Consider the following 26,565-nt stretch of genomic DNA (forward strand, 5'->3'; position numbering starts at 1 on the left):
TAATGCCCCCAAAAAAGACTTATCTTGTTGAATTATTAAGGTTTTTCTCAAAAATCATTACTAGTTCATTACTGTAGGGATTATGGGTTGCAGGATTGAATATGTATTAAATTATGATATGAGTATTTCCATAGACTAAATATATATAGATACGCCACTCCGCTGTTGGGGTTGGCGACGCTACCGCCACGCCAAAATTACACCTGGTGGCAATTCACAGGTACTAAGCTACCCTTTGGAAATGTTTGAAAAAAAAAATCCTCCCCAGTTTCAGTTCAATGCTCAGTGGGTATATCCAAGCAACTTTCGACTAGCAACTGCTGTTTCCAAGAAATGTCAAAACTCTCGTGACTTTGCAAATGTTTGATCATGTTAGAAAAAATCTAGTCCGTGAATTGATTAGGCAACGTCGAAACAGGTTGGCTCTTGTTAAATATATTTATAAGGCAGGTAAATGTAACAAAGGTAAATATAAAAATCCTTCATTAAAAAGCTACTTTTGTTTTTCACAGCCTCGTGATTTCCCGGAAAGATGACAATGGTGACGGTGAAAACAGAACTTCGATGGATTCGGAAGCAGTAAACCGGATGCTTCCACCTATGCCTGAACGGACATAAACCAGTACAGCGTTCTCGACAAGAGAAAATGCAAATCTCCATCATGGAAGCTTCTACTACGGTTCTCCTCAGGCCCGTTTTGAAACAGTGTATGAAGTCATACGTGTTATGTTCCAGCATTACAGCACAATGAAGATTAATGTATAATTAAAATTTGAAAAAATAAAAAAAACACGCTTTATTATTATTATTGATGTACACATTTGTTTACGATTTCAGAACAACTTGGTGGAGAACTGGGGTAGGATCGAGGGTAAATAGTTCTATACATGACAGAGGAGGTGAGAACCGCGGATAGAAGCCTTATCGTCCAGAGAATCGGTGGTTTCACTTTATCGTTATTTTCGCCTTCAGCTTCCGGTCCTTCATTAAGCGTATCAACCCTTCAACGCTTTGAATCCCTGTGATCGGCGACACGTTGGACGTCGGTTACTTCTTGTCCAATTTATCATCCGACAAATGGTCGTTAAATCAAGTTGCTTGACCGTGTTAGTTCGGGTAGTTGGCTTGCTGAACAACTCTGGTTTCTTTTCCGGTGGTCACACCGGCCATTGGCACCATGGTGTTGATTTCTGGACCATATTTACGCCTCTCGAGGACATTTTGAGTCCGGTGAAATTCTCTCGCAGCTACCATCACGATTTTTTTTCACAAATATAGTGACAGTTGTCAACAATCTTTTGGAGAGCCATAGAGTACTATGATTTTGTTTAGCAATTTAGTACCTGTAACTTGACTGTGATGGCGCGCAGAGCGCTGAAGAGGTGTCGCCAACTGAGTGTATGGAGCAACTTCCAAGTGGGACATCTACTTGATTAATAATCTATGGTATTTCTTATAAGATTGATATAATTAAATAAGAGTTTGGAGCGCAACAAAAAGTGCGCACCTTCATGAACATTGCCTTGTTAGCTGACAGATTAAACAGCGAGGCCGGCGAGAGAGAGAATGAAGATTGTCAAATCAATTTTGTGGTTTATTTGTGTAGAATAAGACGTGTTGTTTGTTAATTGCAAAATATCTGTGTTTTTATTCTAAAAGAAAGTCCCCGATCACGACAACTACCTTTTTTCACGATAACTTTTCATTACGTTTGAGTGAATCGAAAAGTCGAAAAAGTTTATGTAAACATATATAAATATCAACAAAAACAAAAAATATATTTTTAAATTATTTTAATCCATCCGCTGCCTATAGTTAAGGGATTGATTAAAACGCTGCAACTCTGTACTCTGCCTCTAAACGAGCACGCGCAACGTTCTTACCGGTAATTGCTCGTTCGAAACAGTTATTAAAATGTTTCCAAGCTAGGGGGTATTTCCATTTCAAGTGACATTTTTTGTGACGCATTTAAATTTTGAATAATCAAATTAATTTAAAAAAAAATTTAATCAGTGCGTGAAAAAAACTAAAATGATGAAAAAAGAATATAAAAGTAGTTTGGTTGAAGTTTGCTTTTGAAAAAAAAAAAATAGTAAGGCAAGATTAAAAGGTAATATAAGATTAAAATGACCAAGCCACGTAGCCCAGTGGTAACGCTTCCGCTTCGTAAGCGGTAGATCGGGGTTCAAATCCCGGCTCGGACCAACACAACTGGTGATCTTTTCCCTTCTGAAATCGATGGCTTAGTAAAGGGAAGGTGGTAGTGTATCGTCACAAACTGAACTGTAAATACCGGCCCGATACTCTTCAAGGGTGTTCCCCTCAGGAACTGGGAAAGATTTACTTTACTTTACTAAGATTAAAATGAACAAACATTTTGTGAATCATTTTATAATAATAGGTCAAGAAAAAACCGTTTGAACTAAATCACATGACCAATTTAGAACCGATTACCTCTATTTACCTGAAACTCGGTCAGCTGTTAAGCTTCTAGGACAGTGTACTTGTGTCAGCTCTTTCTGTTTAAATCTTGCCCTGAGATATATGCACAAGATCCAATGAGATATGGAATGCAATTTAAAAGTTTCTAACCCTGCGGGATCGATCAATGGCGGTGCTCACACAGCAGAAGCAGGTCGTTCGCTCAAAGTCGTCTTAAAATCAAATGCAAAAATTTGCCCAACCAAGCGAATACGGCACACAAAACCGCTTGTGACTCGTCGTGGTTTTCCAAAGAGATTCTTCAACTTTTTAATAATGTTTAATTTTTCCCGCCCGCAAAACACACAATAAATGCGCGCGCGAAACCGGTCCTCGGAATGATGCAATCCGGCGTGTATTTGAGCAGACTAAAGAGGTTGACGAATCGGCGCGCAAAGGTTGCAGCGGGTGCGGGATTTTTTCTTCTCAGATTAATTCAATCATCGTTAGGGGGAGATTTCCAGCTAAATGACGTCCTTAGCGGTAGATTTGGTATGTTGATAACAACATTTGAAAAATTATAAATGTCGATGATCTAGAAACAGTTTAAAATAAATCCAAGTGCTTTATTGCTTAATTTATTTGATTTTTTATAGCTCAAATTACCTTTTTAACTTTGTTGTTTCAATTTCAACAATTAACTTTTAATGTTATTTGGGACAATTTGGGTCCCAAATTGAACTTTCAGAATTCACATTTTAAACTACTTACTTTCGACTGATTCGAAATCCGGACACTTAGTAGCATATCGTCAGTGGGGGTGAATAGGGGTCAAAAAACGATACACCTCTCGAAATTTCTTAATAACAAAAACAATTTAAATAACATCGAACATCTTTCTACGTAGATTTGTTCTTAGATAGTTTACTAACATTTTCCCAAAATATGGTGGATTTTGTTGAACACTATCTTAAATGCCAATAGTTTGAAAATTGACCCAATCATTGACATTGACATTGGGTCAAATGAATCTAAAATGATGCTCAAATACAACGATATGGTAAAAACAAGTCATCCAACAGCGTTTCTTTTTCGAGGAAATCCTATTGACAAGCTACAATGTTTGAAGTGGAGATTTTCAAACACTTGGATAGTTTTCGAGCATAGTTTCGAGGTCATTTTTGGCCAAAAACGTACCCCAACTTTAGACATCTGCCAAAATAACAGGATTTGTTCTAAGAACGAGATTTTTTCAGCGAAGTCATCTTAAGATGTCCCCTATACAACACCTTTAACATAATTCAGTTTCATTGAGAATAACCTGAGAAATGGTAAAATCCGTAAGAAACCACTTTGACCCAATCTCACCCCCACTGACGGTATCATTTTTGTTATATACGCAAAGTCACTCACACAATCATTGACTTCTCTCCAGGAGAAAAATCGCCTAGAGAGCGGTCTTTTGACATTCTACCGAGATTCCGATCATCTCTCCGATCTCTCCAATGATAGCAATCATATGACTCCTGTCACCAAGCAGCATACACTAGGAAGAGGGAGACAAAAACGATAGAAAGAGAAAGAGCACGTTGTGTTTAGAGAAGTCTTAAAGAGAAGTGCCGTAGCTCGCTGAGAGGCTTCCATTACTTGTCAAATTTTGAGTTCCCGAGCAATCCGCTCACACAGGCTCAGGCAAGTGCATGACTTTGTTAAACATAATCGTATAATGTCAATTGCACGGCAAAATGTCACCAACTGTTTTTCACCATATGAGACGATTTACGATTGAAACCAAATAAACATAACAAATTCAATAAATTTGGCTAGGGTTTTACATTTTTTGCGAAAATTTGGGATGTTTTCTTGTACAAAACTAGTAACGGAATCGACGTCAAAACCTTCTAATGATACCCTATTAAACCTTGATGTTCCGTCAACGGTTCCACAATCTTGTATCTTTCATTTTGCGACAAGACTCCGCCTCACGAGTCTGCTAAGTATGAAGGTTTTGCACGGGCTGCTTGTAAAACTAGTGGCCACAAGAGAAGCAAGATAACAACCGGTACGATTGTCGTCCTTTCGTTCCCATCAGCCAGGGAAAACTTCCAAATTATGGCATCGTGTAAGGCCCAAGATCGCTGCTGTTTGAAACAAATCTCGAATTAGTTAAAAAAAGGTCTTAACAGCCTCCTTCACCACTTGATAGCAAATCTAATTTTCACTGTTTTTCAGTTGAGGGCACTTAGTGAACACTTAATGAACAATCCAAAGAATTTGTGATAATGTTTTTTTTTTTCTAATATTGATTAAATCCCGATTGAAAATAGCTTTGATTAAAAAAACCGCTTAGTATCAATTGCAATCTTACTCGAGAAATGCTACGTAGGCCAAGTAACATCCGATTAATGTGCTTTCCTTTTACGCCGAACACACCACTATGACCTAAAATGCTTCTCGATCCATGCAGATGCCTAAATTGCTGAATAACTGAAAATTAATTGTTCAAATGTGTGCTTATTTTAATCCTACGATTTCAATACTTCCCACATTGACTGGGCAGCCCGCCGGTGGTTCGCTGGCGGACCGCCAAACCGCTCTGGCGATCCACCAGCGTTTGATTTGGCGGACCACGGGCGACCCGCTGGCGGATAAAATTTGCAACAATTTGGCGCACGATCAGTTTTTTTTATCGTGACGTTGGTCCGCCAGCGACTCGCCCCGGGGTCGCCCAGGTTTGCCTTGAAATGTTTCACCCGCCGTTCATCCGCCCCACATACGCCGTTTTGTATGGTTCAACCGCCCCTATAGGATGGTCCGCCAGCGGGTCGCCCTCGATACACCTCCCATAGAAAGTTCAACCGCCTAAAAAGCCCCAACCGCCTTGGCTCGCCCTTGATGCGCCTCTCATATACGGTTCCGCCGCCCCTGTAGGTTAGTTCGCCAGCGGGTCGCCCTTGATACGCCCCCATATAAAGTTCATCCGCCCAAAAGCCCCAACCGCCTTGGCTCGCCCTTGATGCGCCTTTCATATACGGTTCAGCCGCCCCTGTAGGTTGGTTCGCCAGCGGATCGCCCCCGATCCGCCCCCTATATAAAGTTCATCCGCCCAAAACGCCCCAACCGCCTTGGCTCGCCCTTGATGCGCCTTTCATATACGGTTCAGCCGCCCCTGTAGGTTGGTTCGCCAGCGGATCACCCCGATCCGCCCCTATAAAGTTCACCCGCCCAAAACGCCCCAACCGCCTTGGCTCGCCCTTGATGCGCCTTTCATATACGGTTCAGCCGCCCCTGTAGGTTGGTTCGCCAGCGGGTCGCCCTTGATACGCCCCCCATATAAAGTTCATCCGCCCAAAAAGCCCCAACCGCTTTGGCCCGCCCTCGATTCGCCTTTCATACATATTTCATCCGCCCAAGCAGAATACCCGTTCAGGTTCCTTCAGGATTCTGATAGTGTTTTTTCAAGTTCGTCTGAATCTGAAAAAAAAACACAAAGTGCCTTATATAGAAATGCAGATCTTTGTAGATTCATGTGTGCTGAAATTTAGAAATAAAACAAAAATATGAAAAAAAAAAACATAATTTTCAACATAATTTTGTTCTCAATAAATCTTACGTGCGTTGTTAGTTCACTGAGGTGAAATGATGAAAAAAATAAAGAAACAAAATAATATATTGATAAGCAAACTTGTTGCGAAGATTTTCCATTTCCTGCAAATAAAAACAATTCTTTAACTAATTCTTAAAAACTAAATTATTTAAAATGTTCATGTATTATTGGTAATTACATATAAACAGGCAACGCATTGAATGTTAACAATTCATACTGTAAAAACGTGTGGGTACGTTTTTAATTTGCGGAACTTACGCTCTGGCTGCCGACGACTCCAAGTAGAACTGCTGGTGCTGATCCCGGGTGACTGCTGGAGACTGCTGGCTGCTGGAGACTGCTCGTTCCAATACGAGGATGAGGAGTTCTCAAATGACTGAAGTAAAACAGTTGTTTTTGGGAGTGATCTCCGAACTTAACTTTTATTTGGAAAATTTTACAATATAACATTAAGCCTACGTGTTACACTACTGAAGTATATAGTTTAAATTATTGATCAGCATAAGAGTAAGCGGGACGGATTAATCAGATTTACACACTTCCTTCCTTGTCACGTAATCCTTTTAACTACCTCGCCACATGGTGTCTACCTTCTCACTAATCTCATTAACCCTTTGATATTTCCTTTGTTCTTGGTAGCCCCCCTGTGGTCAGGTGAATCTACCTGGTATTTCCTATGAGAATAAATCTTATTGAAATGTCCGGTTTGAAGATATTTCCGGATCTTTATAAATGTTCACTACGCGTCTACATTCCGGGACCCGTAAATCATCCTATGGTTTACAAAATAAAATATTACAGATGCGTCTCTAAATTTATGTTGATCCGTGCTTGTTCTCTTGTTTTGTTACATTTAATCTTCCTGTATATCATTATCCATGTCATGGGATTAAATATTAGTATACATACATAACTCATCATGATTATTCCAGAAAAGAATGATGAAATGCGACAAAACCTATAATATATGATGATTCAAAAATCGAGTATATAATGTTCTGGGCCTTTTCAACTACATTTAATGCTTCTAATCGATATCCTTGTTGGTCTGTTTGATGGCCGTCTAATAGTCTATGAAGCACATTTGAGGCAACGCGTTTGTCTACCTGATTATAAATCATGTTTTTCATTTTCTCTACACTGTCATAGTCATAAACACCGCTTTCCATTAAGTTTGGTAAAGGAGTGTATTTCCAAGCTGTGACTATTTCTGTTGAAATTTTAGACGGTGCTACCGTTTCTCTAAATTTGTTATCTACTGTGTACCATTTCCTCCAATGCGAAATTTTGCAGGCAGTATTGGTGTACAATCAATTTGATTTCCACGATTTTGTAAAATTCTTGTTACTGGTGCAATGAACATGGATTTATTATTATAAAATACTGGAATCTCTTGGTAACAGTTATCCTCAAACCGGGGTGTTACGTATACAGGTTTGCATTCGAGTACATGTAATACTTCCCCTGCTGCTACTGCTGTATATCCTGATCGTCTTATAATGCTTGAGACGAATTCAGCTGGATTAATTCTTGCTAATGTTAGTTTTGTTTCTAGTAAAGATTTGTCGACTTTACACATCTCTGTCATTACAGTATTGTACAACTCCGTCATACTTTGTCCGAAGTAGTTTTCTACGAACGTAATTTTTGAGTTGAAATATGTAAAGAGATCAAAATTTCTTCCCACCACGTTTGATTTCGTGAATGGGGAATCTCCAACAGATGTTTCTAAAAGAATAATGCGGGGGTGATCAGTGGTATACCCTATTCTTCCACAGATTCTCGTTACATCTTTGGTGCGTATCGAGAACAAATGAGTGGACGTAATAGTACTATACATTGGGTTTGATTTTCGTTATTCACGGTTTTGTTAACTACCCCTTCAAACAAAACTTCAAATTCAGTTTCTTCGCATTTTTATTGAATTCTATGTCCCATGTTAAGTACCCATCTTCTGCATCCAGACATTTTCCTTGGCTGTACGTGCAGGTTAAGCCATTTTTCAAATGAATAATATCATTTTCTGAATCTACTACTGCTGTATAATCGCGTAGCGTAATTTCATATTGGTAGTAAACCAGAGCGTCTTCCCAGGTGTAAAGATGAGTTTTATAAGTCCCACCTCTGCAACTGCTACCGGAAAGTGTTCCAACGATCAACTCTTCCCCTCTAGTGGTAGCATTGCGTTTTAATTCGTGAAGGTGGAAGTCATACGCTAATTTGATTGTTCCCAGTTGTTGTGAATATCTACATTCCTCTGAAGTAAAATCTTTAACTATGTATTCATACCCTTTGTAATAATCCGATGTGTGCGAATGCATCCCACAATGCCTAATTTTTCTTTGTATTATAACTTTACATTGAAAAACTTTTGTCTCCTTGTTCACCTTTTTTTGTAACACCTGAATATATATTTCCTGTGTTGACAGATTAGTTGTCGGTGGTAAACATGAAGCCACGTCCAAGAGAGAGTAGCTAGTTAAATTTACCTCAGGATTGCTGCAATCATATGCAATTAATCCAGATCCTTGAAATCCAAGGGATTTTCCAAGGAATAAACATATAAAATACAACGTTGTTAAAATGTTCATCCAGGTGCAGGGTCTAATAATTTTCCTCCTCTTTGGTTTAGGGTCGGATGCAGATAACCTTGAAGCTAATTTTTTAACTTCATCTATGTCTACTTGTTTTCTTATACCCCAGTTGGCTTTTGGTTTTTCAATAACCTTTATATAGCCTACAAAATGTACTGGGTTTTGTTCTTGTATATTTTTAGTTTGTTTTTCAGTTTCCTTAGGTTTAGATGGTTCCAAAACATCTAAAACTGCTAATTTCACGACTGGTCTAGTATATTCACCATTAGCGGTTTTTACCACTGCTGATCTTACATTACCGTCTTTGCCAGTATGAATTTTTATTATCATTCCCTTTTTCCATTTGGCTTTCTGATTGTCGTCTGCTATAAGTGCTATATCGCCAACTTTCACATTTTTTACAACCTTTGACCATTTTGATCGTTTTGCCTGAGTGGGCAGGTACTCGTGTAACCACCTGTCCCAATAATTCTTTGCTAAGAGTTGTACTCTTTTCCATTGTTGCCTTGAGGCTTCGGCTTTAGAAACATCGTTTAGTGACGTCTCAGTACTTCCTGCACATCCCATTAAGAAATGATGCGGGGTAATAGGTTCGTCATCCGTTGCATCTAACGATATAGATGTAAGTGGTCTGCAGTTTATAATAAATTCAATTTCAGTGAGGAGTGCTCTAAGCGTATGTTCAGGCATAGTATCGCTAGGAAGCAAGGACTTAATTTCTCTTACCATTCGTTCCCATGCTCCTCCAAAATGAGGGGATAATGGAGGATTGAAGGTCCAAACGATCCCGTCAGACGCAAGCCTATAGCGAATTTTCTTTAACTCATTATCTGCACCTACAAAGTTGGTGCCATTGTCGCTATACAAGAACTTTATCTTCCCCCGTCTGCTTTGAACGGAGTTTAAACAGACCAAAAAGGCGTCTGCACTTAGATCGTGAGCAACTTCCAAATAAACTGCTCTTGTCGTCATACATGTAAAAACGACTCCCCATCTTTTTTCGGTCCTTCTACCTATTGAGACATTGTAAGGACCAAAATAATCTACTCCTGTATGCGTAAATGGTTTTACGTACGGTTGAGTTCGGCATTCAGGTAAAGGCGCCATTTGTGGAACGTAAGCCTTCGCCTTATTGTTTTTGCAATATTGGCATCTATTGACAACTTTATTCATAGCTGCTTTTATCTGAATTATATGGTATTTCAATCTCACTGCAGCGATTGCAACATCTCTCTTTTTATGGTAAAAGATTTCGTGATGTTTTTTCAAAATGAGTTGTGAAACATAATGAGCTTTAGGCAAAATATATGGTTGCCTAGCTCCATATGGTAAGCATTTAACATTGACATACCGAGTGTTTGAAACCAGTGCGCCATTTTTATCTAAGATTGGTGTTAGTGGTTTAATATTACTCTCTTCTTCGATTCTATTTTTAGTTGTCAAGTCCAACACTTCATCGCTAAACGATTCCCATTGTGCCTTCTTGATAAGGATTATTTCTGCCTTTTCCATATCAAAAGCTGTAATATTTTTATCAAATGTTGTCTGTTTTGATTTATGTTTTAACCACTCTATGTATTTCATTACTATACATACCGACCTTTTTAAACGGGTCCAATCAGAGCACCATTCAATGTTCAACCAATCAAAATTTGGTTTATCTATAGCTGCTATGGTAAAAATAGGTCGCAATTCCTCATGGCTTAGATCTGGGAACCTTTATCTCCAATTTTCCAAAGGTTATCGTAAGTTTTCAAGAAATCTGGACCGGAAACCCATTTTGATTGTGTTGTTATCATTTTAGTTCCTTCGTCTGCGGGATTGTTGGCTGTATCAATGTATTGCCATTGAGACTCTACTGTGGTGTCTAAGATTTCACTTATTCTGTATTGCACAAATTGCTTATATTTCCTGACTTCAGATTTTATCCAGCTTAGAACTGTTTTTGAGTCGGACCAATGAGTTATTGTATTAATTTCCAACCGTATTTCCTTTTGCACAGTATTTGTTAGTCTTGTTCCTAATACGGCAGCTTGTAGTTCCAAACGAGGTATTGACATAATTTTTGTAGGGGCAACCTTTGATTTACCTGCTACTATTGTCAAATCAATTCCCTTATCATGTATAGTTCTGATATAGATGACGGTAGCGTACGCTCTTGCTGACGCATCACAAAATACATGTAGTTCTCTTTTGATAATATTCTTTGCATATGAATAACATCTAGGAATTCTAAGGTTGTTTAGTGTAGATAATAGTTTTATCCACGTAGACCAATCTTCTTTTACTGAATCTGGAATTTTATCATCCCACTCTATTCCAACACGCCAAAGGTCTTGCATAATGATCTTTGAGTGTATCGTTATGTGTGCAATCAAACCTAGGGGATCGTAAATGCTCATAACAAACGACAATAACTGTCTTTTTGTAGGATCTTGTATCTCATCAAATTTGGCGGTTATTTTAAATTTATAATTGTCTTTATCCGTATTCCAGTACATGCCGAGTACTTTTTCAAAACGTTCTCGTCCATGTCTAATTTGATTTCGTTCAATGCAGTTATTCTATCGCTGGGTAAATTTGCCAACAATGATTTTGAGTTTGAGATAAAATTTCTCATCTTAAAGTGTGCTTTGTCGTGGATTTTTATCACATCTAACACAATCTTTGTTGCCTTGTTTAAATCGTTGAAACTGTCTAGATAATCATCCACGTAATGATTTTTAAAATAGCTTCAACTGCCTCTGGACAAGTGTTCAAAAATTGTTTTGCGTTAGTGTTTTTACGTATTGTGCACAGGCTGGAGAACAAGTGGCACCAAAGGTCATTACTTGCATTTCATAGATGTCTAAACGTTCATTAGGATTTTTTCGAGAAACAATTCTTTGAGAGTTTCTATCCTCCTTACGAATTCCCACCTGATGAAACATCTCCTGTATATCACCGGATACAGCTATTGGTTCCTCCCTAAAGCGCATTTTAATTCCTAGAGATGATTCGGTCATATCGGGCCCAGATAACAACTGAGAATTTAATGAAATACCGTTAATTTTAGCCGCCGCATCGAAGACCAATCTTCGTTTTGGGGGTTCTTTATTTTTATTTTCAATTATGAAGTGGGGCAGGTAAAAGGTTCTCGGAAGTTCCGCTACTGATTCTTGTGGGCTTAACTTTCTCAGGTAACCTTTACCCAAATATTCATCTATTTTATTGTTATACCATTCCTTCAATGAAGGATCCTTAGCGCTCTTCTTTTCTAAAAGGAGGAATCTATTCAGAGCTGTTTTGAAGCTATTAGGAAGATTAACATTGTCATCCTTCCATAATAGACCAATTTCATATCCCTTTTCTGTTGGTACTAATGTTTTGCCCATTATTTGTAAGGCACGTTCATCTGATTTAGAAATAAGAACGTTTTCGGGAACTTTTACTCCCAAAGATTCAACCGAAAAGAATTTGGACATCATTTCTTTAATTGATTGCTCATCATCTATGTCTTCTGAAATTACAAATAAATGTTCGTTGTTGTTATGGGCGTCATGTTTACTATTGCCATATAATACCCACCCTAACTTAGTCAATTTTGCTACAGGTTCAGAAAATTGTCCTGATATTTCTTTTCCCCTTTGAACAAGTAAGCGTGAGGCAAACCCAATAGTATTGTAGGTGTTGCATTTTCATATGATTCTAATTGAACATCTTTTAAATACGAGAACTGCTTTCTAAGACAGTTAATGTCTAGAGATTGTGTTGGAAGTTTTAAATTCTCGATAGTGCGTAGATCTTTAATGTTAAATCTATTATTGTTGGAAGATTTGATGCTTATTTGCACTGACATGCTTTTGGAGTCCTCTTGGGTATCTCCATTTGTCCATGCTTATGTCATTGGTTTAAATACTCCCTTAACCTGGAGTTGCTCTGCAGTATCAGCATTTATGAGACTTACTGATGAGCCGGAATCAAGAAAAGCAAAGGTTTCAACTTTATTGTTACCATTTATCAACGTTATTGGAACAATTTGATAAAAGACCTTGTTGTACCTTTTAACATGACAGTTTACTGTATGTTCTGTTGATACCCTTCCTGATCCAGAATCTGGTTTGTTTCCATGAAGCATCCTATTATGCTTACTTTTGCAATTATTTATATTACAAATTCGAGCAGATCGACATTGTTTTGTTACGTGATTTGCTCCTAAACAAGAGAAGCATAACCTCTTTTCCGTCACAAATTTTTGCTTTTCTTCTGGTGTCATTTTTTTGAATTTAAAGCATTGTATTAGTTTGTGATTATTTAAATTACACTTGATACAGCTAATTTGGCTTGTATCCTGTGTGTAAAGAATTCGTTCTGATTTAGTTCTTGAATTTGAACTATCAGAATCGACTAATTTTGCAATGGCTACCTTTTCTTTTGGTTTTAGAAAAGTGTAAAAATCTTTTATCGTTGGAGCTTTATAAGGATTGGTAGGTGATGATAGCGTTTTTTCTTCGTTTATATTATCTAACCATTGGTTCTGAAGACCAGATGGAAGTTTTTTCATTAGATCCCGAACTAGTCGAGGATCGTTTAAATATTCTTCATGATGAAGACTCTCCATATTAATAACCAAATCTCCGATGGCTGATATAAAATCAACCATGGATTTTGGGTTATCATAACTCGGATTACGAACTTTTATAATATCGTTCATTAATCCGTTGTAAATTTGTTCAATACTCCCAAATCGCTCTTCTAGAACGTTCATAATTTTGCTGACGTTACTAGAATCCGATAAAAGGGAGTTGACTCTAAGTAGAGCTTCTCCTTTTAAACATTTTTCAAGCCGGTTTAAGTTCTCTATGTCAGAGAAATTACCAAGCTTGGTGGTTTCAAAGAAAGTTTGTTTAAATTTTGGCCAATCTTTAAAAGAGCCGTTGAATTTTGGCAAGTCTATTAAAGTTTGCCTAAATAAAAATGAATCTGCAGTTCTTGGTTGAACTGACAGTCCTTCTAATTTATTGACTATGCCTTGTAAAAACTGGCAAGTCAATATATCTTTGTTTTCTGTTGAGGGTTTAGTTGAAACATCCTCAATACTTTTTTTCTAATTGTTTGACCTTTTGGTCAAAACTTTGTAAAGTCTTGGCAACTGCATCACACTTGATGCAGTGCCAGTTTTCATTCTTATTTGGCATACGGCCAAGTCCTACACATTGCAGGTGGAAGAACCGATCACAATGACTGCACATTAGCATGTGCTGATCATCAAGATTGGTGCAACTCCTGCACCTACCATTTGGATTCACTATGAATTTGTGATCCATATTTCTAAATACCTTATGTTCGATGATGCTTCGTCGATCCTTGATGCTTGATGTTGCTTCGTCGATTCTTGATGCTCGATGTTGCTTCTTGATGTTCGACCTCGCTGTGTTACTTCTTATATTTTTTTTTTTATCACTCGCTTTGCACTAAATCTGCTTTGCAATCTTACAGTTTTTATTCCTTTATTATATATATTTTTTTATTTATATATGTGTTTCTAGTCTTCCTTTAACCACTCACTTCACTTCTTGAAATCACCTATCTATTAAAAGGTTTTTTTTTACTATTTTTGGTGATTTTCTGCAACCAAGCGGATCTCTGAATTTTCATCCAGTCTTCCCTTTACTTGAAGTAAAGTTTTAATGTTGAATCACCTATTAAAAGGTTCTTCTTACTTTCTTCTTCTTCTGGGTTCTTTCCCAGGATTTCACGGTGTTCTTCTGGACTATTGTCCAGGATTATTCACTATTGACGATAACTCGTCTACACTATCTGAGCCTGACACTGCTCACACTTGGTCACTTGACCGCTCTAGAGCGTCGGAGACGCTTTTACACTCTTGACGATAATTCGTCTGCACTAACTGAGCCTGACACTGCTCACACTTGATCACTTGTCCGCTCTATAGCGTCGGACACGCTTTTACTTACGATTACGATCAGATTTCGACTGACCGGAAGCTCGGAGTCCTCAGTGCTTGATTCCGACAAGCACTTCTCCTAATCCTCTCTGCAGAGCCACCATGTAAAAACGTGTGGGTACGTTTTAATTTGCGGAACTTACGCTCTGGCTGCCGACGACTCCAAGTAGAACTGCTGGTGCTGATCCCGGGTGACTGCTGGAGACTGCTGGCTGCTGGAGACTGCTCGTTCCAATACGAGGATGAGGAGTTCTCAAATGACTGAAGTAAAACAGTTGTTTTTGGGAGTGATCTCCGAACTTAACTTTTATTTGGAAAATTTTACAATATAACATTAAGCCTACGTGTTACACTACTGAAGTATATAGTTTAAATTATTGATCAGCATAAGAGTAAGCGGGACGGATTAATCAGATTTACACACTTCCTTCCTTGTCACGTAATCCTTTTAACTACCTCGCCACATGGTGTCTACCTTCTCACTAATCTCATTAACCCTTTGATATTTCCTTTGTTCTTGGTAGCCCCCCTGTGGTCAGGTGAATCTACCTGGTATTTCCTATGAGAATAAATCTTATTGAAATGTCCGGTTTGAAGATATTTCCGGATCTTTATAAATGTTCACTACGCGTCTACACATACTCTAATCTAATCAAACACAAGCGCAGCTAATCCGAAGAAAGTATCCTAGTAGATTACACCCCATGTTCTTACTTTGTTGACAGGTAGAGCAGTGGGCAAGAGTAAGGCATTTTCTGTGACGGGTACTTTTTTTTCTGGCAGTTGATTGGGTTTGACGCAAGCAGATGAACTGAGCTCACTGTGTGTTTACTCTCGCTAAAGAACAGTCGAAATAAAACTTATTTTCCGTCCTATCTACAACAATCCTGGTTTTTCACTGTTCTGGCTGTGGTGGCCAAGAGGTTATGGGCCCAGGCGACAGGAAGTTGTAGAAGAAGGAGGATTTAGTGTGGAGCTTGGTGACGAAGGAAATTGCTGGAAGTTTACGAAGGAAGTTGCCGGAAGGATGGAAGGTGCGAAATTCGGGTTCACGAGGTTGAGTTACGACAATTATGAAACCTGGAAGCGGCGCGCGAGACAGTTTTGACGCGGGAGGGACTCTGGAGCTATGTTGTCGGCGATGCGAAGGCAGAGGTGAAGAAATCTCCCGAGTGGGCGGCCAAAGACGATCTGGCACTGCAAACCATCGGCTACCTGGTGGATGATGCGCTGCAGAGGAGATTGAGGAAGCTGCTACGGCGAAGGAAGCTTGGGAAATGCTGCGGAAATACTTTGTGAAGGATTCTTCGGTCGGGAAGGTGGCGCTGATCAAACGGCTTTCGAAGATGGAGCTAGCTGAAGGAGGTGACGTTCGGGAGTTTTTGCTGAACATGGAGGAGCTTTTCGAGAAAATGGGTAACGTTGGCATTCGAATGGACGAGGATCTCAAGGCTTGTTTTGTCTTGGCAAATTTGCCCGATTCGTTCGACAGCACCGTGTCGTCGATTCATGGTCGGATGGAAGTTCTTTCGATGATGTTTGTAAAGACGAAGCTTATGGAGGAGTACGACCGCCGGAAGAACAAAATCGGAGACGGAGTCGGAGAAGGCCATGGTAGTTCGAAGTGCTGCGAAGGACAAGCGGTACACTGGACCGAGCCGGCTGTGTTACGCGTGTAGCAGTCCCGACCACCTGATGCGAGATTGTGACTTGCTGAAGAAAGTACGAGCTGAAGACGAACGATCGAAGTCTGGCGGGAAGCAGAACAGAGCATTGTCTGCTACTGTGGAGGAGGAGAGTGGATCTTTTCAGGAGAGATATGCTTGGCGGCGATACAGGAGGAGACAACGGAGGATTGGTATCTGGATTCAGGAGCTTCTGTGCATATGACTGGTCGTGGAGATCTTTTGGATCAAGCTAAACTAACACCGATTACATGCGTAAAGTTTGCGGACGGCCAAGTGTTGCAGTCAGCTGGCAAAGGAGAGGTCAATCTACGCACACGGAATGGCAATGGCTACGCAAGAGGAGTTAAGCTGGTGGATGTGAAGTATGTTCCCGGACTTACGGTGAATCTAGTGTCAGTGTCCGCGATTGTAGCTAAAGGATTTGAAGTTGTTTTCCGAAAGAACGATTGTTGCGTAGTGAAAGATGGTAAAGTGATGTTAGTAGCAGAGAAGGTGGGAAATTGTACAAGCTCAATTGAGTAAAGCCTTAGAGGTTAGGTTGCTGTACTCTTGTGGAGGAGTGTTGACAGGTAGAGCAGTGGGCAAGAGTAAGGCATTTTCTGTGACGGGTACTTTTTTCTGGCAGTTGATTGGGTTTGACGCAAGCAGATGAACTGAGCTCACTGTGTGTTTACTCTCGCTAAAGAACAGTCGAAATAAAACTTATTTTCCGTCCTATCTACAACAATCCTGGTTTTTCACTGTTCCGGCTGTGGTGGCCAAGATACTTGTCATTCAATTTGATCATATATTGTATGGAGAAATGGTAGATATGAATATTAAAAATAAATCTTACAGTGGAAAGATAAATACAAAAAGCAGTAATTTTAAAGATGATTCCGGGAAGCTGCAAAACAAACAACTATAATTAAAAAGACAAATGCTCCAGATGGTCCCATTGCTGAAAGAAAAGGAATAGGATAAGGAAAGATATAAACATTTAAATAAATCATCTAGTGAATAGATAAATGTAGGCATTAAAATTGAAGAAGATTTCCGGAAGCTGGAAGAAAGATAATTATATTTTAAAGTAAAATTCTTCAGATGGTTCCATTGCTATTTCAGTAACTGTCGTTAGTTCATGAAATTTGATAATATATGGTATGGAGGAATGGTAGAAAAAAGGACAAGGAATAGGAATGATATAAACATTCAAATAAATCAAATGAAGAATAGATAAATACATATAAGCAGTTCATTTATAAATGATCCAGGAAGCTGTAAAAAAAATTAAACACAATTTTAAATGATATTGTTGCCGCTGAACTGATAATTGAAAATAATTGAAATTACTTCTTACCCACGTCCTGCATCATGCACACCTAAAAAACGTCAAGCAAAAGAAAGACAAAAATCGCTGCTGCACCACTAATTGCCTCCACTGCTGGCACTGAACCCGCAACTTTTGGAGTGTTAACATTCACACAAAAAAACACATTAACATTAATTGAGTAAACATTGGCACAAAATCCGCTTTGTAAATGCCACCTCGATACCCTTCAAGAGGTTTCCCTGGGAAAGATATACTTTTTACCAAAATGTACACCAAATTTCCATACAAACATACAAAAAGAACAAATCAAATCATAACAACAATGAAACATATCAAATTCTAAGTATTCCAAATGATTGCACATCTGCCAACAATATTTATAAGGGTGTCACATAAATTACACCAACAATAACGATTCTTGCAAAACAACCTTCAATCACTATTTCAAACGCACTTTCAACTGTTTGTTTACATAAGTAAACAATCTAAACAACACAACACTTCTCCCAACACAAACTTAACCACGAAAATCAGCAGCCGCCGATTAAATAACAACACCCACCGAAGCTCGTTGAAAACTGACTGAAATGTCAAATTCGAGATAAATTCCTTCAGATGCAAACCGCCACGGCAATCAGCCTTTGGCTCGCCGCGGAGATTGAGGGGCGAACGATATTGAAACATTTCAGCGATCAGTTTGAACCGCCCAGGCGATGCGCCCATGGCACGCCAAGGCGGATGGAGGGCGGACGAAATTGAAAAATTTCAAATGTCAAATTTCAACCGCCCAGGCGGCTCGCCCTCGGCCCGCCAGGGCGGTTCTAGGGCGGACCACACGATCAGTAACGGCCGCCGATGCGTAACGTCCGCACTGAGTAAATGTGGGTTCTTGCTTTTTAAGAAGAGAAAATATGCGATGCTCCCGAGTCCTTGCGTTCCTTTGAGTGATTTGAGTGCCTTGACGCTTCTCTTTAAGACTTCTCTAGTTGTGTTGTTCGGGCGGCTGCTTGAGTGGTGCTCATTTTTCGTTCGTTTCGTCTTCGTGTTTACGATCAATCGACCGGCGCCAAGCAATGACGGTCATGGTAGGCGTTGTGTGTCAGCGATCAAATATCGTTTTGGGAAATGATCGCTGACAGAAAGTTCTATCGAATATCGAACAGTCACTTCAGTGATAGATCCCTTTTCAAGCATTGGCCACATTACACCATAACATTTTAAATCATTTTAGAATCAATCACATTGAAGAAAACAGTTTTCTGAACAAGTTCAAAAAAAAAGTATCAGTTTTTGGTTTAATATAAGCAGAGATTTGCCAATTTCCTGAAATAAATAGTGCCTTTATCCAAAATTTCTTTATTTTATTACCTTTCACATAATGGGCACTGTCTACTGAGTTTTGTAATGAATGCTATAGAATTGTTTTCCTGAATTTCGTCAAAACTTGTTATAATTTTTAAATTAATTAAATTAAGAAATTTTAGAGAAAGGCACTATTTATTTCAGAAAATTGGGCATATCTCTGCTTATATTAAACCAAAACTGATACTTTTTTATGGAACTTGTTCAGAAAACTGGAACTTGTTGAGCTTAACCATTCGGCCAAGCTTTAAGCACTGTAATAGGTTCTAAAAAGTTGAACTTTTCAACAGTAGTATCGAAAAGTAACATTTTTCAATATTTTTTTGTTTTTAACGGTGAATTTACTAAACACATGAATGTTTTACATAAAATTCCAGCCACGAAGCGTTTTTCGAAATTGCAAAAAATGTTGTAAGCAACGCGTTGCAAAACTTGATTTTTTCAGCAGTCTTAGTATTTATCCAACTCGGTAAAACTCGTGCTTAAAAAATCTTCTTTTTCACCTTGTTGTATAAACTACTATCACAGACTGTGGCTATAGTGTAATGTTTTTATTTTTAGTTTTTCTTTTTTGAAATGCAATAGAACAGATCTCGGATTAGTTTTCAAAAAGACGCAAGAGTCATTGGTAAACAAAGCCCTTTTTGCATCGTTATTCGACCTACTTATGAAAAACCAATTTCAAAAATGCTTGAGATTGTTTATCTATACGTCCTTCAATCGCCCTAAACTTAACACAAATGAAATGTTGTTTCAGTTTGATGAAAAAGGAAAATTAGTGCTAGAGGTCACGGTGGCTCTTACGACTTTTTGAAAACTCTCCCAAGACCCCAGACTTTTTGAATTTTGCCGGAGCTGATTTTCGGGCTAAGAAAAACAATAAACAATTTCGAATTGTCATGATTTGCGACTCCTTTATTTATCATGCTTTTTTTTTCTTAATTCCGACGACACTCCTTTACACGCATTGTTTTCTTCTGTATAGGATTAGTTTTTTTTTTGTTATCATTTAGGGATTCATAATTGCTCAAAGATAAAAGAAATATGTTTACGTTTTTTGAACTGACAAATTAATTAACTGCTTCTGCTTACATTACGTTTTTATTTGACAATTTCCAAAATTCCTAACTTAAGATTGTTGCAAAAAGAAGTAAAACTAAAGGTGCGTACGATTTTTTCTGCTTAAATGCAAAATTGAAACTAATCGATTGACTAATTAGTTATTAAGTAACCTATTCCGACATGTGGCGCGTTTCACAAATATATTTGCTATATTATGTTTAAAAAAAATGTTAAACTGAACTTTGTTATTGCTACATTGAGCTGATATTTTTGAGGAAGCAAAAAATCCGGTTCCTCTGCACGATTTGCGGTACTGTAAAAGCTTCAACTGTGTGTGTGTTTGTATAAAAATTATAAGCGCAAAAATTCAGTTTTTTTTTTTTTCTAAAAAGCGTCTCACTCATTGATGAGCTCTCCGTAATAGGCTGTCAGTGCGATCAGCTTGCGATCCAGGAAGTTCTGCTCGATCTCGACGGCGTTGTTCGGTCCGGCCAGCATCGTTAGCTGCTGGGTGTTGGAATTGCGCGGCAAGTACAGCGCCACGTTCGGGCTAATTTGGCGCGCCTTCCGCATCAGTTCGGTCGCCGGCACCGGGATGAGGGACGCCTCCAGGTCGTACACTTCGTCCTTAAGGTAGCTGGGGCCGCCCCACGGTGGCGATAGGAACACGGCGTCCGCTTGGAGTCGGTCCGCCAGCGCGAGGAAATCTCCCACGATGAACTCGATGCGGTCGGCGACGCCGTACACGGCCGCGTTGTGTTTGGCCATTTCGATCTTCTTCGGGTCGATGTCGATGGCGATCACTTGGTTGCAGGTGAAGGCGAGCTGGATCGAGTTGCCGCCGCAGCCGCAGAATCCGTCAACGACCAGGTCGGACCGGCAGCGTTCGGCGGTGTGGGCGGCGACTTTTTCCGGGGTGACGGAGAACCAACTCTCGCGATCCAGCTTGATGCCGGTGTCAAACAGGGAAAACAGAGAGAACCGTTTGTACCAGTACTTGAGGAGCGATTTGTCGTTGGCGATCTCCGGCGGCAGGCTGGCCACGAACTTTGGCTTGCGTTTCTTCTTTTTCTCCTTTTTGACGGGAGCCTGCACGTCGCACGCCTCGTCAACCGGTTCTTCCGCGGGCATATGCTCACTCTCCTGCTGCTGCTCCTTGACCTCTTCGTCTTGGTTCTCATCCTGCGGCTGATTGTACTCAATAACCGCGCTCGATCGCACACTGGAAGAAACGCTCCGTGGCAGTCCGGCTACTCCACCGGCCGGATCGTCCTCATCCGACGAGGTGTGCATCAGCGCTTCCGGCGCCTCGCCCTCCCGGTCCTTCTCACCACCTCCCGCCCCCGTCTGAACCTCGTTCCCGTCCTCGTCAAAGTACGTATGCCGCGGCGGCTTGTGGTGCTTCATCTTGAGTACGCGATTGTGCAGTCTTATGTGCTTCTTGCGGTACACGACCTCGCCGGTGATGTTGATGATCGAGTCGGCCGATTCGTTCCGGTTGGCCGGGTCGGAGAACGCGTAGCCCATCAGCTCGAAGGCCGCCTTCAGGCGATCGTTTGGTGTTTCCTCGTTGTCACTTTCGTGGCTTCGTTTCAGGTTGACGGACCGGTCCGCCGGTGGATCTTCGTCGTCGTCGTCGTCGTCGTCGCCGTTGCGACCAGTCTTGCGAGCTGCGGGGGATTTGCCAAAGGACGTTGGAAGGCCGTACGCTTCCAGCGCGCTGGACATGTCCTCGGCGCAGTGATCGCTTCCGGATTGTTGCTGGTGTTGTTGATTGGTGTTTGAGTTTGTGGAACTTTGCTGGTTGTCGGGCTCACCGCCGTCCTGCGGGACGTCGTCTGTGTCCTTTTTCATTGGGGAGGACAGTTCTAGCTTCAGCTGGGCTACCATCTCGGGGAGTTGCTCGACAGCGGAAGATCTGGAAGAAATAAAAAATGTTAATGTAGTGTCCATGGTAGACCGCCTCCGAAATTTTCTGCTGTAGTTATAGACAACGTTACCAACAATCCGAGGTATACAAACTCCTCCACGTTCGTTCGTCCTCCTGCCACATTTCCAGGTCTCGTAGCCATAGAAAATTACCGGTCTAATCAGTGTTTTGTACATCGTTAGCCTCCTGCGGCAATCCACGAATTCCTCTGAGACACGCCCTTGACACATCACATCATCCAAAGTAATCTACCATAGCTGCTTGCGGTCGACTGTATCGTAAGCTGCCTTGAAATCGATAAAGATGTGATGTGTGGGCTGGAGTCTAACTTTTTGCTCTTTTTGTAAATTGGACATAACCGATCCTTTCCGAAAACTCTGCTTCCTGATCTCCCTCTTCACCGTCTCAAGATTATACAGTTGTCTCCACGATTTCGACTTGGTGCGTGATGAATACTTCACTTGGCGCAAACAGTACTGATTTCTTGGTGGAGGCTTCTCCGATAAGTTATACACAATAATACTTACTTATTGTACAGGACCCCCGATCCGCTGCTACTGTTTCGCTTCCGCTTGTGCAGCTTCGTCCGCAGATCCGTGTGCTGCTCCTCGCTCCGCTCCGTCATAAACAGATTGTAGTGCGTGGCGTACAGCTCCTGAAAGTGTTTCTGCCACAGAATCTGCCAGTACTGCTCCCCGTCCATGGCGGCTTCCTCGTCGTCGGCGCTTGTCCCACCGTTGACAGAGGCAGCAGCACCAGCACCCACCAGACACTCCGTGGCCAGCATGTCCGAGCTGTTGGAGCTTTCGCTTTCCGAGCTGACTTGCTCGCTCAGGCTGGACGCGCTCAGATTGGACGACTCCGAGCTGATCTTGGAGCTGCTGCCGCCAAAGTCGTAACTGGAGATTGTCATGCGCGTTACGTTCGTCATCGAGTCCGTCGTGCCGATCGTCAGTGGAATGCTCGAGGTGACCGAGTCGCAGCGGGGACTCAGCAGGGCGTCGTTGTCCGCCGAACGGTGCGAAGTCCAGATGTCGTCAGCGGTGCCGTTGGCTGGGTTCAGCGGGTTCCAGCCATCGTTGCAGGAAGAAGGGTGCGGCGAGCAGGTCGAGACGATGATTTCCGTGGTCGCTTTGGGGTCCATTTCCGCCTCCATGGCGTCGAACGAGAAATGCTTGGACGCGTCGTACGTGGTGTCCGGCGTGGCCTCACTCTTGGAATGTGGCGAATTACAGTTGGTGTCCTGCTGCGGAACATGGTCCAGGTACTCCGGGTTGATGTAATCGCTGTACTTTTCGATCCACGACGCCCAGATGATCGACTCGCCGTGCTTGTTCCAGTGCGATTCCCATGCATCCTGCAGATCCTCCCGACCAAAAACCTCCGGCAGGCTATTGTTCCGCTCAACGTGCACCAGCGACCCAATTTTGGCGCCCTCGTCCGACATCAGCGCGTCTCGCATCCCCACAAACAGGTCCTCCTTCTCTCCTCCCTCCACCTTAGGCTCAAAGTTCTTCTCGGAAATGTCCGCCCCGCTATCGCTGGAGTGCAACCCGTGCTGGGCCATCAGAGCACCGTGCAGAATGTGACCTTCCTGCTGGTCGTCGGTGCTACAGTAGTTCGTGTCCGAATGCGACGCGCTCGCGCTAAAGTAACAGCTCGCATCGCTGGCCGTTCCGTCGCAGCGGTCCCACTTGACCACGCTCCGTCCAAAGCTAAGCTGCTTCCTCAGCGGCTCCTCGCTAAACACATCGTCCTCGATCTCGTCAACAACCTCCGCCACCTCCTCCTCCTTCTCACCCTGCAGCGGTGCCTCTTCAACCTGAGTCACTCCGGAAGAACCTTGCAAAAAGAAAGAAAACCCCACATCAATCTCGCAGAGTTACGCAAAAACCGGAAGTCACTCACTGTTGAGCGGGTCGCCACGTTCCAGCGTGGACACGTAAACATCGTAATAGTTGCGGATGAAAACGCGGCTGCACAAACAGTACGTGCACTCCTTCTGCTCCTTGGCGCTGCTTCCGGAAACAGTCGGAGTAGAATCAGTCGTCGTTGTCGCCGCTGCCGGATAGGATAGGTAAATCTCCGCCAGTGGTTCCCAGTGGGCTTCCGTCGAGCTCATTCTAGAGCATCGCTTCGTGCAGCACGCTCACAACAGGGACAAGAGAGTGTGAAATCAAAACGGGGGAGGAGGAATAAAAAATCACTTCCTCGAAAATTCCACTTTTTCTCCGCGGAGACGTATCAGGCGCACCGTTCGCTGGCTGCAAGGTAAAACACACAGTTAGAACAAACTTTAACTTACTCTGCATTGAATGAAAATGATTTGATTGCGAAATCTCCAATCTCAAATCGATTTTAAGGGAAATTTACCAAACATGGGAGGAGAAAACATTTTCCACTGCAGAAAATCAACGATGGCTGTCGTTGCTGTCTGGTGACAGCTGAGCAAAAGTTGACAGAAAAAAAAGAAAACCAAAAATGGGCATTGGATCATTACAGCGATTACACCAGATTACACCGAAAGCGCGGTGTCCCAGGGGGGTAAATCAATCGGGAAAAAATAAAAAGTGAGATGTGAGCCGGCAACTTGGAGTCAAACTTGCCCGGTTGGAAATGGCAGCGAAGTTCGGGCTTGTGTCTGATGGGGACCTGTGCCCCACATGGGCAGATTTTTCTAAAAAAATCCCCACATTCGTACCAGATTTCATCCCTAATTTCGGGCGAGATTCTATGATAAATTCCGGAATCGATCGAATGGTTATAATCAAGAAATTAAAAGTGCAACAAGGAGTTAATTTTTTTTGTCAAGCTGCTGTGGAGTTTTCCATGACAGCTGCGAAAGTTTCACTCCATGTTACCGGCTCACCGGCTCTTTTTGATTTCTCGATGAGATATAAATGTTAATCAACTAGTTGTTTCAATAAAATGTTTCAAGGGGATTCGCGGGAAGTTCTGCCATATTCATTTCGCAACTCGAGTTTTCAAAAGCAGTGAAAAAAATTCCATAACGTAATATTGTTATGTTCGTTACAGGCGACAAAATGGACGATAGCAAGCAAACTGTCGGGTTCACAAATCTAATTAAGTTGATCAAGAGTTTGTAATCGCGAATTCCCCGACTCGCATTTGTGATAGCAGTTTTAATAAAAAACATCATAGGATGTTTTCTATTTGAATGTTAGAATTTTTAGGATTTCAGGATTTTACCTCCAGCGCCACTAGGTTAATCCTTCGTAGAGGTAGCCGTAGCGGTAGCCGTAGCGGGCTATCGAGAAATTAAAAGTGCAACATGGAGTTAAAGTTTCTGTCTAGCTTCTGTGAAGTTTTCCATGACAGCTGGGGAAGTTTCACTCCATGTTACCGGCTTGCATCTCTCTTTTTAATTTATCGATAGAACTGTGGCTCAGATTAAAAGGAGTTAATTTTCCTGTAGAACTAGCTCAGATTAAAAGGCGTTAATTTCCACATTACCGCCGTATGAAGGGCCAAAAGGGATTGGTTCGAAGCGTACAAGCAAGTCGCTTACGGTTTCCATCAGGGACGAGAATCTCCCTCCGACAACTAAAATCCAAAAAACGACAAATCTGACAAAGCCTTGTAAACAGAACTCGCACGCTGGATGAGACTTAAGAGGGCGCGGCTGACAGTTGGAAACCGACAGAAGTAAACAAAATAAAGCAATGAAACATTTCCTAAGAATTGTATACTGCCGTTCTACGCATAATTGTTCAAAAAAGTGCAACTGAGAAAAACGCGATTGAAATTTTTCGACCGATTTCTGTGTTTCTATACATAATTGTCCCGTGGGTTAATATTCGCCCTATGTTTCCATAATCACCTCAGTTAACAGTTTATCACCCTTATTTGTGATTCTCTTGCTATACAACAGGTAAACAAGACAAAATGCTTAGTAAAACTAATGATGCCGTGTAAGAAAATACTTGGGACAATTATGCGTAGAAGTTTAACGAATTTGGACAAACCGACTTGGTGTTTTTTTCAACGAGTTTCAGATATACTATATTTTATGTGTTTTTCTTAAAGTACACATCAGACTAAACTTAAAAATGTCATAAAGTAAAAATTGTCCAAAACTGACATGCGACAATTATGCGTAGAACGGCAGTATAAATCTAGTTTTTTTAATAGGTCTTCTAAGCACATGAAAAACAATAGTTTATAGGACCTAGCATTAGCATAGCATAGCATTACGGGTCTACACTAGAGACCCTAAAAAGGGAGGCTGGTCTAAGTTTGCTAAATCGATCTGGCAACGTATGTTTTGAGCTTGGCAACACTGATAAGTTTTGCTGGGCGTAAAGGCAAATGCTCGTTTGGATACGTCAAACTCGTACGTCAAATTCACTTCAACCAGTCTCCCTATTTAGGATCTCTGGTCTGCACCACGCTGTAGGAGGTGTCACAATGGTCAATTCAATAAGCATATGAAAGACAATAGTTTATAGGACCTTTTAAAAAACAAGATATTATTATCTATTTTCAATATAAAAAGATTTAGAAAACACGAGCAACTCAAAAGGCAAATGCATACAAGACGGAATCAAGATCAAAACGAACAAAACAGGCACTGTACTGATGATGATTTTTTTTTCGATTATCATCCCGAGGGCTGAGCTGT

The 26,565-nt window shown here is 41.1% G+C and overlaps 1 protein-coding gene across 1 annotated transcript; it reads right to left on the minus strand.

Moving 5' to 3' along the window:
- Positions 1–19,818: 19,818 nt before the first annotated feature.
- Positions 19,819–24,382, minus strand: LOC6037725 (trimethylguanosine synthase). The gene is made up of 4 exons (XM_001847554.2): positions 24,297–24,382; positions 23,832–24,187; positions 22,451–23,765; positions 19,819–21,911 (listed from the first exon to the last, which is right to left on the minus strand). The coding sequence occupies exons 2-4, from the start codon at positions 24,043–24,045 to the stop codon at positions 20,390–20,392; spliced, it is 3,051 nt and encodes a 1,016-aa protein (XP_001847606.2). The 5' UTR covers positions 24,046–24,187; positions 24,297–24,382; the 3' UTR covers positions 19,819–20,389.
- Between the last annotated feature and the right edge of the window lie 2,183 nt (positions 24,383–26,565).

This window comes from Culex quinquefasciatus, chromosome 2 (assembly GCF_015732765.1).
Source record: "Culex quinquefasciatus strain JHB chromosome 2, VPISU_Cqui_1.0_pri_paternal, whole genome shotgun sequence".
Classification (NCBI taxonomy): domain Eukaryota; kingdom Metazoa; phylum Arthropoda; class Insecta; order Diptera; family Culicidae; genus Culex; species Culex quinquefasciatus.